Source organism: Erinaceus europaeus, chromosome 2 (assembly GCF_950295315.1).
Source record: "Erinaceus europaeus chromosome 2, mEriEur2.1, whole genome shotgun sequence".
Classification (NCBI taxonomy): Eukaryota; Metazoa; Chordata; class Mammalia; order Eulipotyphla; family Erinaceidae; genus Erinaceus; species Erinaceus europaeus.
This window is the reverse complement of record NC_080163.1, coordinates 202,646,761-202,660,019: the sequence shown is the minus strand read 5'-3', so window position 1 is coordinate 202,660,019 and position 13,259 is coordinate 202,646,761. Positions and strand designations below refer to the sequence as shown.

The following is a 13,259-nucleotide window of genomic DNA, read 5'->3' as shown; positions in this document are numbered from 1 at the left end:
AGGAGGGGAAGACAGAGAGGGGGAGAGAAAGACAGACACCTGCAGACCTGCTTCACTGCCTGTGAAGTGACTCCCCTGCAGGTGGGGAGCCGGGGGCTCAAACCGGGATCTTTACACCGGGTCCTTGAGCTTTGTACCACGTGCCCTTAACCTGCTGTGCTACCGCCCAACTCCCCTTTTTTCAGTTTTCTAACGTGTGTGTCTTATTATCTGAACAATCTGTGGATGGACATGTATTTACTTTCTGCTTCCCCTTCTCTTACAGGATGATATACATACAAGAGTAAGTACCTTTTCTTTCTTTTTTTTTTTTTAAAGAAATAATAAAAATGAAGTGTTGGAAATGATAGGGGAAGGCTGATGCATATTCCTGCCCAAATCAGGATGTTTAGTTTTTACAAGTATGTTGATTTCTTTTCTGTTTGGGGGGGGGGGGTGCTCCATCATCTCGTGTGTGTATGTGATCTCACCATTCCTGCAACACCTTGCATTCAGAGAGAAAGAGAGACCAGGAGAGAAACAGATTTCTCCTGGTTCCAGTGGCACTTTCACGTAGTGCCAGGATTTGAACTTGTGTCACACCCAGGGCAAGGCAAGCATTCTACTTGCCGGACAATTTCTCTGGCTCTGTATTTCTTGCAATTTCCCTCCCATTTTATTGGGTGCTTAATGGCTTACAGCACAGTTGTTATCATGGGTACGGTTTCTCAGCTCTGCATGATGTCCATCTGCAAGACACTTGTACCCCTAACTTCAGACCCCAGACACCCGCCCCCAATTGTCTCTCTTCCACTCCACTCCCTTCCCAGTGTCTTTTGCTTTGATGCCATAGACCACACCTCCCCCAGTCCAACTTTTACTTTGTCTTTTCTCTTTCTGTCCCTGTCCCTCAAATTCTACTTACGAGAGAGATCATCCTTCCCTTCCTGACTCATCCCACCCAACACTACCCCTACCATTCCATCCAATGTGGGCAGAGATTAGGACAATGGAGTTTCTGGTCTGATCTCCAGGTCTTTGATCCTTTCCGTCTTCTTTTTTTTAATGATTTATTTATTTTCCCTTTTGTTGCCCTTGCTGTCTTTTATTGTAGTTATTATTATTGTTGTTATTGATGTCTTTAGTTGTTGGCTAGGACAGAGAGACATGGAGAGAGGAGGGGAAGACAGAGAGGGGGAGAGAAAGACAAGACACCTGCAGACCTGCTTCACCTCCTGTGAAGCGACGCCCCTGCAGGTGGGGAGCCGGGGGCTCGAACCGGGATCCTCATGCCAGTCCTTGCGCTTTGCGACACCTGCGCTTAACCCACTGCACTACCACCCGACTCCCAAAAGCACAGTTTTTTTCTCACAGAATAAAAAGAGAGAAAGAGAGAGTGAGAGAGAGAGAGAGAGACCAGATTTCAGCCTTGTGACAAAGCCTGTGACCTGGGCACTGCGTCCAGGACTGTTGATCCAGGGAGCTGGCTGACTAGAGATTTCTACTAGCTGCACATTCTGCTGCTGGGGCTTCTTTTCCTGAAGTTGCATTTGTTTATTTATTTTTCTTTTCTTGTGTGTGTGGGGGTGATTAATGGTTTACAGTCACCAGTAAGTACAGTTGTCAGCACATGTGTAAAATTTCTCAGTTTTCTGCAAAACACCCCCCCCCCCAGCCCCAGCCTAGGTCTTTCTCCATCACCAGCACCAGGACCTGGTGAGCACTTGGTGGGGTCTGTCATCCGGGGCTTCCTCTCAAATTTCTCTGTCATGATTTCTCCTCACATATGCTCTGATCTGTCTCTCTGGGCCTCTCATCGTGTCTATATTAAACCTCCTATACCCATCTGGTAATTTTTCTCCTATATTCTATATTCTCTGCCTTCTGTTTCTTTTCTTTCTTTTTCTTTCTGCAGGTTTTTTTTTTTTGCCTCTGCCAGGGTTATTTCTGGGGTTCCATGCCTGCATGATAAATCCACTGTCCCTGGTGGCTTTTTTTTTTTTTTAATCCAGATAAAAACAGAGGAATTTAAAAGGAAGGGGAAGATATAGAGACACCTGCAAAGGGGCAGGGAGTGCTGGGTGGTGGTGCACCCAGTGAAATGCACATAGTACTAAGCATAAGGACCCAAGCAAGGATCCGGGTTTGAGGCCTTCCCCACCCACTCCTCACCTGCAGGAAGGATGCTTCACTGTCTCCCTTTCTATCTCCACCTCCTCTCTCAATTTCTCTGTCATATCTAATGAAATGGAAGAACGTGGCTGTCAGGAGCAGTAGATTCATATGGTCACACTGAGCTCCAGTAATAATCCTGGAGAGAGAGAGAGAGAGAGAGAGAGAGAGAGACCTGCAGTCTTGCTTCTCCACTTGTGAAGCTCCCCTCCCACAGGTGGGGACTGGGGATTTGAGCCCAGAGGATCAGGCCACCTCTGACTGCAGGTCTGAGAGCCTCGCTTGACCTGACCTCCCCCTCCTCTCTGTGCCTCCATGACTGCACTCAGCAGCCCTGGTCAATGCACCTCTGGCGGAGGGGGTCAATTATGGGCTGCGGATCACCGGCCCTCCAGGGCCTGCAGTATCTGTCCCCGCCCATTCATCTTCTTTATATCTTCCCACCTTGGTTACGTTATTCTGAATTTATTTTCACAGTCACCTCTAAAACTGACTTAAGGTATTTTAAAAGGAGAGTACATTGGGGGGGGGGATTAATAATCACCTCACTGGTTTGTGGCCCCTATAAAAATATGAAATTGAAGATACTTATGGTTAGAATATAGAAGAAATTCAAAGTAATATGATCAATAGTTCCATGATTACTTTTCCTTCCTCTTATTATTTTTTTTCCCCATCTAGTTAAGGAATATGGATTGCCACAGTGCTGACTATCTCAGTTTTTATTCCCCCCCACACACCTTTTCCATCTTAATTTTCATGCAGATGTTTCTTTTTTTAAAAAAAATATCTATTTTTTATTTAAGAAAGGATTAATTAACAAAACCATAGGGTAGGAGGGGTACAACTCCACACAATTCCCAACACCCAATCTCCATATCCCATCCCCTCCCCTGATAGCTTTCCCATTCTCTATCCCTCTGGGAGCATGGACCCAGGGCCGTTGTGGGTTGCAGAAGGTGGAAGGTCTGGCTTCTGTAATTGCTTCCCCGCTGAACACGGGCGTTGACTGGTCGGTCCATACTCCCAGTCCATGCAGATGTTTCTGTACTGGAACATGAGGCTCTTGTTTATTTATTTTTTAATTTATAAAAAGGAAACATTGACTAAACCATAGGATAAGAGGGGTACAACTCCACACAATTCCCACCCCCAGAACTCCGTATCCCATCCCCTCCCCTGATAGCTTCCCTATTCTTTTTTTTTTAAACTTTTTTTTTATATTTATTTATTTTCCCTTTTGTTGCCCTTATTTTTTTATTGTTGTTGTAGTTATTACTGTTGTTGTTATTGATGTCATTGTTGTTGGATAGGACAGAGAGAAATGGAGAGAGGAGGGGAAGACAGAGGGGGAGAGAAAGACACCTGCTTCACCGCCTGTGAGGCGATTCCATTGCAGGTGGGGAGCCGGGGGCTCGAACCAGGATCCTTATGCCGGTCCTTGCGCTTTGAACCATGTGTGCTTAACTCACTGCGCCACCGCCCGACTCTAGCTTCCCTATTCTTTATTCCTCTGGGAGTATGGACCCAGGGTCATTGTGGGAGCAGAAGGTGGGAGGTCTGGCTTCTGTAATTGCTTCCCTGTGAACATGGGTGTTGGCAGGTGGATCCATACTCCCAGCCTGTCTCTCTCTTTCCCTAGTGGGGCAGGGCTCTGGGGAAGCAGAGCTCCAGGACACATTGGTGGGGTTGTCTGTCCAGGGAAGTCTGGTCGGCATCATGCTGACATCTGGAACCTGGTGGCTGAAAAGAGAGTTAACATACAAAGCCAAACAAATTGTTGAGCAATCATGGACCTAAAGGCTGGAATAGTGCAGATGAAGAGTTGGGGGGGGGGCATTTTTTTTTTTATAACCTGAGGCCCTTCATAGCCACCCTGCAGGCTGCTCAGACTGAGCCAGCTGTGGCGACTCGAGCTCACAGGGTTCCAGGGCGGATCTCCGATGCCATCAGTCCTGTCGCGACGCTAACCAAAGCTGCTCCTTTCTTGCTCCTCACTGCCATCATGGTGGCGCTGGGGCTCTGCACTGGCATTACAGATCTTCTGTTCCTGACGGCCATTTTTTTTCTTTCTATTTTATTTGATATGACAGAAGTTGAGAGGGGAAGGAGAGGTGTATAAAAGGAGAAAGAGAGACACCTGCTGACTTGCTTCACCACTTGTGAAGCTTCCCCCCTGCAGGTGGGGAGTGGGGGCTTGAACCCGGGTCCTTATACATGGTATTGTGTGCACTCAACCAGGTGTGCCACCACCCTGCCTCCAGATCTTACATTTTGATCTGTTCAGATTTGGGGGGGGGGGGGAAGCACCTTATTTTTTGGCTTTTGATCTTTATTTTTGTTTCCATAGCTTAAAATCTATTTGTATGTTGTTCTCAATATATTAAATGTAACTATTCCCACCAGCCTCTTTTTCTTTCTCTCTCTCCCTCTCTCTCTCTCTCCCTCTTCCCTCTCCCCCTCTCTCCTTTCTCCCTCTCTCTCCTTTCTCTCCCCCTCTCTCTCCTTCCTCTCTCTCTTCTCTCTCTCCCTCTCTCCTTTCTCCCTCTCCCCTCTTTCTTTCTCTCTCTCTCTCTCCCTCTCTCCTTTCTTCCTCTCTCCTCTCTCCCTCTCCCACTCTCCTCCTCCCTCTCTCCCTCTCCCTCTCTCCTCTCTCCCTCTTTCCTTTCTCCCCTCCCTCTCCCTCTCCCCTCTCTCTCTATCTCTACCTCTTTCCTCTACCTCTCCCTCTCTCTCCATCTGCCTTTCCTTCTCCCTCTCCCTCTCCCCTCTCTGTCTCCCCCCCACTCCTCCCCCACTCCCCCTACCTCTCTGTGTGTGTGGGTGAAAACATGTTCCCAGGAGCAGTGGAATCCCACATAGATCCCAGTGCTGCAAAAACAAACAAACAGAAAGAAACCATTTTCAATAAGTCACAGAAGTGCAGAACATAGGCAACATAAGGCTGATCCTGCCTGTCCCTGGCACAGGGGCAAACCCAACCTGCTGGACATGGGCTCCCTGCTCATCAAGCCCATCCAGAGGGTGATGAAGTACCCACTCCTGCTGTGCCAGCTGCGCAACTCCACCCCCGCCTGGCACCCCGATGCCAGGGCCCTGGAGGACGCCTGCGCCTCCCTCAGAGACATCAACGTGAACATCAACGAGCTCAAGAGACGGAAAGATCTCGGTGAGTGTTCTGAGAGGCCGAGGTAGAGGCGGCGAGGACGCTGTGGTCTGCCTGCCCAGCTGCCGTTTGGGGAGACCCAGACCCACAATCGTGTCCATTTTTTAAATTGGTGATTTAATATTGATTCACAAAATTGTAAGGTAACAAGGGGCTGATTCCACACCATTCCTACCACCAGAGTTCTGTGTCCCCATTCCCATCATTGGAATCTGTAGTGGTTCTCCCAAGGGTACAACTATTGGTTTCTTTTATTTTTTAAATATTTATTTTTAAACATTTATTTATTTATTCCCTTTTTGTTGCTCTTGTTGTTTTATTGTTGTAGTGATTATTGTTGTTGATATTGACTCATTGTTGTTGGAGAGGACAGAGAGAAACGGAGAGAGGAGGGGAAGACAGAGAGGGGGAGAGAAAGACAGACACCTGCAGACCTGCTTCACCGCCTGTGAAGCGACTCCCCTGCAGGTGGGGAGCCGGGGGCTCGAACCGGGATCCTTACTCCTGTCCTTGCACTTTGCACCACGTGCGCCTAACCCGCTGCTCCCCAACTATTAATTTCTATCTGTATTTATGTCTATATATTTCCCCCATTTTGTTCAACAGTCGTGCCTTCACTTCCTTTCTAACTTACCCCTTTCACTCCTTCCAAGCACCCTTCCTTTTATCTTCTTCTCTCTCAGATAAGGAAAACAGTGCCTGGCTTCCTTGAGTGTTTTCCAGATTCTCTTCCCTCTCAGTGATGGTATAAAAACAAGATTCCTGGTGACCATCTCCTCAGGCTTTGGTGGAATTGGTCTTCTCCCCCTGTTCTTTATCCCTCTGGGAGTCTGGACCCAGATTCTTTATGGGGAGCAGAAGGTGGGAGTTCTGGCTTCTGTCATTGCTTCTCCGCTGGACATGGGTGTTGGCAGGTGGATCCACACCCCCAGCCTGTGTCTGTCTGTCCCTAGTGGGGCAGGGCTCTGGGGAGGGGAGGTTCCAGGACACATGGGGGAGGGCGTCTGCCCAGGGAGGTCAGGATGGCGTCGTGGTAGCATCTGCAACTTGGTGGCTGAAAAGGCAGTAAAACATAAGGTGTGACAACCTGTTTAATAAACAGGAACCCAAAAGTAGGAGTAGAGCAGGTAAGATCAGGGACCTTAGAGTGGAAGGAAGCTAGGAAGTGTATTTCAGGAATGTTCCTAGGAGCCTGTATCTTAGTAATCTTTGCTGGAGCCTAATAGCTGACATGGGGGGTGGACTAGAAATAATATCTGAAAAGTCAATATTTCTGGTGTGTTTTTTTCCAAACAGTCCCACCCCCCTTACACACCTGGCATATGTGAACAGAAATACCCAAGGCCTGTAGTCCTCTGGTCCGCAGTGGTTGATGTAATAGAGAGGTGGAATTCAGGTTACTGGAGCATTCTGCCTTTAGGAAAACAAACAAAGAGTCAAGCTAGTCAGGGGGCTAGCTCAGCTCTCTCTGACTGCTGTGTCTTCTTTCTTGGTCATGTCTAGAAGGTTCGTTGTAGGAACCACGGAACTACTTCCTCCACTCCCCCTCCTCCTCCTCCTCCTCCTCTTCTCCTCTTCCTTCTTCTTCATCTTCTTCTCCCCAACCCCCTCACTCTTTTTTTTTTTTTTTTGCTGTGATTAGGAGTAAGTAAAAGCTTGTAAGATGGGAGTCGGGTGGTAGCACGGCGGGTTAAGCACACGTGGCACAAAGCGCAGGGACCGGCGTAAGGATCCCAGTTCGAGCCCCCAGCTCCCCGCCTGCAGGGGAGTCGCTTCACAGGCGGTGAAGCAGGTCTGCAGGTGTCTGTCTTTCTCTCCCCCTCTCTGTCTTCCCCTCCTCTCTCCATATCCAACAACGACGACAGCAACAACAACAATAAGAATAAATACAACAACAATAAAAAAACAACAAGGGCAACAGAAGGAATAATAATAATAAATAATAAATAAACATCTTGTAAGATGACAGGGTCTCGTTCCACAGCACACCCACCACCACAGTTCCGTGTCCCCGTCCTCCCACCTCGCAAAGAGAACCACCAGAGTTCTCACACATCTTATAGTCCGCTTGCTTCTGTGTTTTTGTTTGTTTGTTCAAGTTCACGATGTCAGTTCTCTAGATGCCACATGAGTGGAATCATAGCTGTCTTCCAACTCTTGAGTTATTTCGCTAAGCATCCTCACCTCCAGTTCCAACCATTTTGTCCCAAAGGACACGGCATCATCTTTTTTGATTGCAGAGTAGTATTCCACAGATTAGATATCCCATAACTTCTCTATCCAGTCATCTATTAATGGGCATTTAGGCTGCTTCCACTCTTTGGATAGTGAGAATAATGCAGCTATGAACACAGGGGTGCACGTGTCCCTTCTAATTAGTGTTAGAGTGTGCTCTGGATAGATGCCTAAGAGTGGGATTAGCTGGGTCGTAATGTGATTCCGTTTTTATTTAAGGACTGTCCAGACAGCCTTTCCCAGGGACACTGCTGCAGTTCGCATTCCCACCAGCAGTGGAGCAGTGTCTGACTTTCTTTAATGAGTGTGCGTGTTGGGGGTGGGGGGGCATGACCCTTGGGTTTGCGGGAGCTGTAGGCTTTGGAGTGTGGTTTCTGCCGGTCAGTGGACTGGCGGCTGGGTACTGACCGCAAGTGGCCGAGCCCGTGGCAGCCGGTACCGCCATACGGTCTCTTCCCGGCGAGGTGGAGGCTGCTCTCAGGTGCTGTGAGTGCCAAAGCCACACTGGCCACGGTCACAAGTGTCACCGGGCCCTTCCGTTTCAGTCCTGAAGTACAAGAAGAGTGATGAAGAGGAATCGCTGAAGGAGAAATTGTCCAAGCTCAACATTCACTCCATCAGTAAGAAGTCAAAGAGAGTGACCAACCACCTGAAGATTCTCACCAGAGGAGAGTCACAGGTACTCGGTCCTCCTGCGACACAGGCACTGCTGAGCTGGCCCTCTCGCGTCCCTCCCGCCCCCACATCTGTCTCTGTGTGTGTGTGTGTGTCTCTATATCTCTCCACCTGTCTATCTCTCTGTGTCCTTTTCTCTCTGTGTCTCTCTATGTCCTCTCTCTGTCTCTCTATCCCTGCCTGTTGTTAAAAATTCGGACGGCTCCTGCTGGCCGGGCTAGCTTCACGGGCGGGTAACAGAGACGCGGAGACAACGGCTGGGCAGGGAAGCTGTATTTCTTTATTCAGGAACAACGATTCATAAACTAAGACAAACTAATCACCAAACAGAACTCCGCTGTCTCTTTGCGGCGGCGCAAGCACTCTCTCTCACTCTCGAACTCAGGAACTCTCGAAATCTGCAACTCTTCAACTCTCGAACTCTGAAACTCTTCCACTGTGGAACTCTCTCTTACTCTGTAACTCAGGAACTCTGGCGGGGTTCCTTCGGGGCGGGGCCAGGCCCACGAAACTAACTGGACTGATCTAATTCTCTCGGTGGGGGAGAACTAGAACCCAATGTAAAGCATACAACACCTGCGTATCCTTCTCTCTCTGTCTCTGTGTCTGTCTCTCTCTCTGTCTGTCTCTCTGTGTGTCTGTCTCTCTGTGTGTCTGTCTCTCTCTGTGTCTTTCTGTCTCTGTCTCTCGGTGTCTGTCTTTCTTTCTGCCTCTCTCCTCTCTGTCTGTCTCTCTCTGTCTCTTTATCCCTGGAGGAAATGGAATGGGATGACTTTGCTTCTCTGTTAGCTCTGCTCAGGATGCAAAGGACAGAAATAAACAGAAGGACATGGCTGGGTTAGGAATGCCCTGAGTCCTAACATTCCCAGCCAGAACACCATTTCACCCAAGGCAATGCCCAGCTTCCTTCCCGACTTGGTGTTTGCTTTAGAGAACCTCACTCACCACTCAGCCCAGGAGGTGGCACGGTGGCTAGAGCACTGGACTCTCCAGCATGAAGTCCTGAGTTCAGTTCCCAGCATCACGTGTGCAAGAGTGACTCTCTAGTTCTCTCCTCCTCTCTCTACCACTAGTACACAAATCCTTAAGAAAGGAAAGGGGAGGGGAGGGGAGGGGAGGGGAGGAGAGGAAAAAAGTTTTTTCTTTATTCTTTTCTCCTTCTCCTTCTTTTTTTTTTTTTTATAAAAAGGAAACATTGACAAAACCATAGGATAAGAGGGGTACAACACCACGCAATTCCCACCACCAAAACTTCATATCCCATCCCCTCCCCTGACAGCTTTCCTATTCTCTATCCCTCTGGGAGCATGGACCCAGGGTCACTGTGGGATGCAGAAGGTGGAAGGTCTGGCTTCTGTAACTGCTTCCCTGCTGAACATGGGTGTTGACAGGTGGATCCATACTCCCAGTCTGCCTCTCTCTTTCCCTAGTGGGGCAGGGCTCTGGGGAAGCGGAGCTCCAGGACACATTGGTGGGGTCGTCTGTCCAGGGAAGTCTGGTCGGCATCCTGATGGCATCTGGAACCTGGTGGCTGAAAAGAGAGTTAACATACAAAGCCAAACAAATTGTTGACCAATCATGGACCTAAAGGCTGGAATAGTGCAGATGAAGAGTTGGGGGGGGGGGTCTTAGTTAGATAGTTCTTAGGCATATTTTAGTTATATTCCAAAGGGCCTAGTTTTTTTTTTCCTGAGCCTAACATCTGATATGCAGGTGGATCCAAGTTATTTATTGTCTGGAGAGATGATGTCATGGCTGGAAAAAGGACCAGAAAGCTGGATCAGGGAAGAGAGTAGCTCCCAAATATGGGAAAGGGGTATAAACATTGTTGACTGTTCTTTGTTCTTTTTCTAATGTACCTGCTCACTTTTTTTCCTTTTTTGTTTTTATTGCCACCAGGGTTATTGCTGGGGCCTGGTGCTATGAATCCACTGCTCCAGGTGGCTATTTTTTCTTTTCTATTTTATTTGATAAAATTGAGAGGAACTGAAAAGGGGAAGAGAAGACAGAAAGGGAGAGAGAAAGAGAGACGCCTGCAGACCTCCTTCACCAGTCATGAAGCATCTCCCTTGCAGGTAAAGAGTGGGAGTTCAAACCCGGGTCCTTGTGCTTGGTAACTTGTGCTTAATCAGGTATGCCACCACCTGGCCCACCTGGTGACTGTTGTTTTGAGTTGTTTATTTATTTATGTATTCATTTACTGGATAGAGACAGAGAAGTAAGTTGACAGGGAAGGGGAGATAGGGAGAGAGACAGGGGCCAGGCAGTGGCGCACCCGGTAGAACGCACATGTCCCAGGGCACAAGGATCTGGGTTTGAGCTCCTGTTCCCCACCTGCAGGGAGAAAAGCTTCATGAGTGGTGAAGCAGGGCTGCAGTTGTCTCTCTTGTCTCTCTCTCTCTCTCTATCACCCCTCCTTGATTTCCGACATTTTCTATCTAATGAATTAATAAAGATAATTTTAAAAAGACAGAGGGAGGGAGTCAGGCGGTAGCGCAGCGGGTTAAGCACACGTGGCGCAAAGTGCAAGGACCGGCGTAAGGATCCCGGTTCGAGCCCCCGGCTCCCCACCTGCAGGGGAGTCGCTTCACAGGCGGTGAAGCAGGTCTGCAGGTGTCTGTCTTTCTCTCCCCCTCTGTCTTCTCCTCCTCTCTTCATTTCTCTCTGTCCTATCTAAAACAATGATGACATCAGTAACAACAATAATAACTACAACAATTAAAAAAACAGGGCACCAAAAGGGAAAATAAATAAATTTTAAAAAATTAATTAATTTAAAAAATTTAAAAAAAAAGACGGAGGGAGTCGGGCGGTAGTGCAGCGAGTTAAGCGCAGGTGGTGCAAAGCAAGGACCAGCTTAAGGATCCCAGTTCAAGCCCCCGGCTCCCCACCTGCAGGGGAGTCGCTTCACAGGCGGTGAAGCAGGTCTGCAGGTGTCTGTCTTTCTCTCCCCCTCTCTGTCTTCCCCTCCTCTCTCCATTTCTCTCTGTCCTATCCAACAACAATGACATCAATAATAACTACAACAATAAAACAATAAGGGCAACAAAAGGGAATAAATCAAATATTTTTTAAAAGGACAGAGGGAGAGAGACATCTGCAGCCCTGCTGCATTGCTTGTGATCCCCCACTGCAGCTGAGGACCAGGGGCTTGAACCTGGCTCCTTGCACACGACAACATGTGCACTCAAGCAGCCCCGCTATTTTTTAATGTTTGTTTGTTTGTTTGTTTGTTTGTTTTTGAATGCTGGATCCATGAGAGTTTTGAGGATAAATGAGTTCCTGTCCACTGTAGGTGAAAGACAGCACCTTTGACAGAGAAGAGAAGATCTTCCGATCTGTGGAAAAGATGGTACGGTGCTGCCTGAGGAGCACGGCGCTCTGTCTCCAGCACATGCAGGTAGGGCGTCTGGGGCTGTCTCCCCTCCCAGAGGAGCTGGGGACCTTGGTGCCCCCACTCCTGTGACACCCACTTATTTTTCAACCCGAGAGGGAGTCCCGGTGCAGACATGGTTCCTCTCTGCTCCTCTCTGCCCCCAACTGGAACTGTTATACTTTAAGACATTTGCTCATGGTTTTTATTTATTTGTTTGTTTTTGCTGTTTTTTTCTTTTTTCTTTGATAATGCCAGAGACTTATACTTAAAAAAAAAATTTATATTTATTTATTTTCCTTTTTGTTACCCTTGTTGTTTTATTGTTGTAGTTATTATTGATGTCGTTTTTGTTGGATAGGACAGAGAGAAATGGAGAGAGGAGGGGAAGACAGAGAGGGGGAGAGAAAGACAGACACCTGCAGACCTGCTTCACCACCTGTGAAGCGACTCCCCTGCAGGTGGGGAGCCGGGGGCTCGAACCAGGATCCTTACGCCAGTCCTTGCGCCTTGCGCCATGTGTGTTTAACCCGCTGCCCTACCACCCGACCCCCCAGAGCCTTATACATATATGACTCCATTACTCAATCAATTTCTTTTTCCTCTCCTTTATTTTATTTTTTTTTTTGGGGGGGAGGTTCATAGTTGACAGCACAGTTGTTGGCACATGGGACCAATTTCTCCTCTCACTGTGACAGGCGTCTGCAAAACATTCTGCAGCTTAGTGTCCATCGTCCTATACCAGGACCTGGAAGCCTTCCCTTCCCCCAGCATCCTTTCTGCCCCCATATCCCAGAGTCCTTTGCTTTGGTGTAATGCACCCAACCAGCCCAAGTTTCACTTTGTGTTTTCCCTTCTGTTCTCATTTCTTCAGCTCTGCCCATGAGGGAGATCATCCCATATTTCTCCTTCACTTTCTGGCTTTTCTCACTTCACACAAACCCAAGACAAGGTGAAGAAGGTGACTTTATCATTCTTTTCTTTTTTTGTCTTTAGAATTTTCCTCTTTTAATTCTATTAGTGATTTTATATTGACTTACAGAATTACAAGATAACAGAGGTATAATTCCACACGATTCCCACCACCAGAGCTCTGTGTCCCTTTTCCCTCCACTGGAAACTAGTAGTTCTTCAAGGTCACAGATATGGGTTGATTATTATTTTTATAACTATATATATATATATATATATATATATATATATATATATACCTTTTTTTCTATGTCTTTGCCTTCTCTTTCTTTTTTATTTTTTTTAAATCTATTTTTTTTAATTTTTTAATATTTATTCATTTTCCATTTTGTTGCTCTTGTTGTTTAACATTGTTGTGGTAATTGATGTCATTGTTGTTCAACAGGACAGAGAGAAATGGAGAGAGGAGGGGAAGACAGAGAGGGGGAGAGAAAGACAGACACCTGCAGACCTGCTTCACCGCCTGGGAAGCGACTTCCCTGCAGGTGGGGAGCCGGGGGCTCGAACCGGGATCCTTATGCCGGTCCCTGCGCTTTGCACCACGTGCGCTTAACCCACTGTGCCACTGCCTGGCTCCCTGCCTTCTCTTTCTTTCTAAGTCACGCCTAAACCTAATACTACTTCCAAATATCCTTTCATTTTTTTCTCTTCTCTGTTTGAGTCCTGATGGAATTAGTGTTAAGAGCC

The 13,259-nt window shown here is 47.6% G+C and overlaps 1 protein-coding gene across 4 annotated transcripts in view; it reads left to right on the top strand.

The window, feature by feature from the left end:
* ARHGEF38 (Rho guanine nucleotide exchange factor 38) overlaps positions 1-13,259 on the top strand; it is an 88,006-nt gene that overhangs the window by 52,955 nt on the left and 21,792 nt on the right. For 3 of the 4 annotated variants that reach the window (XM_060186317.1, XM_060186314.1, XM_060186315.1), the window contains exons 5-8: positions 266-283; positions 5,121-5,320; positions 8,098-8,231; positions 11,523-11,627. In XM_060186317.1, coding sequence (XP_060042300.1) covers positions 266-283; positions 5,121-5,320; positions 8,098-8,231; positions 11,523-11,627 — 457 coding nt within the window. The remainder of the gene's footprint in view (positions 1-265; positions 284-5,120; positions 5,321-8,097; positions 8,232-11,522; positions 11,628-13,259) is intronic. The other variant, XM_060186316.1, reaches the window with a different exon arrangement.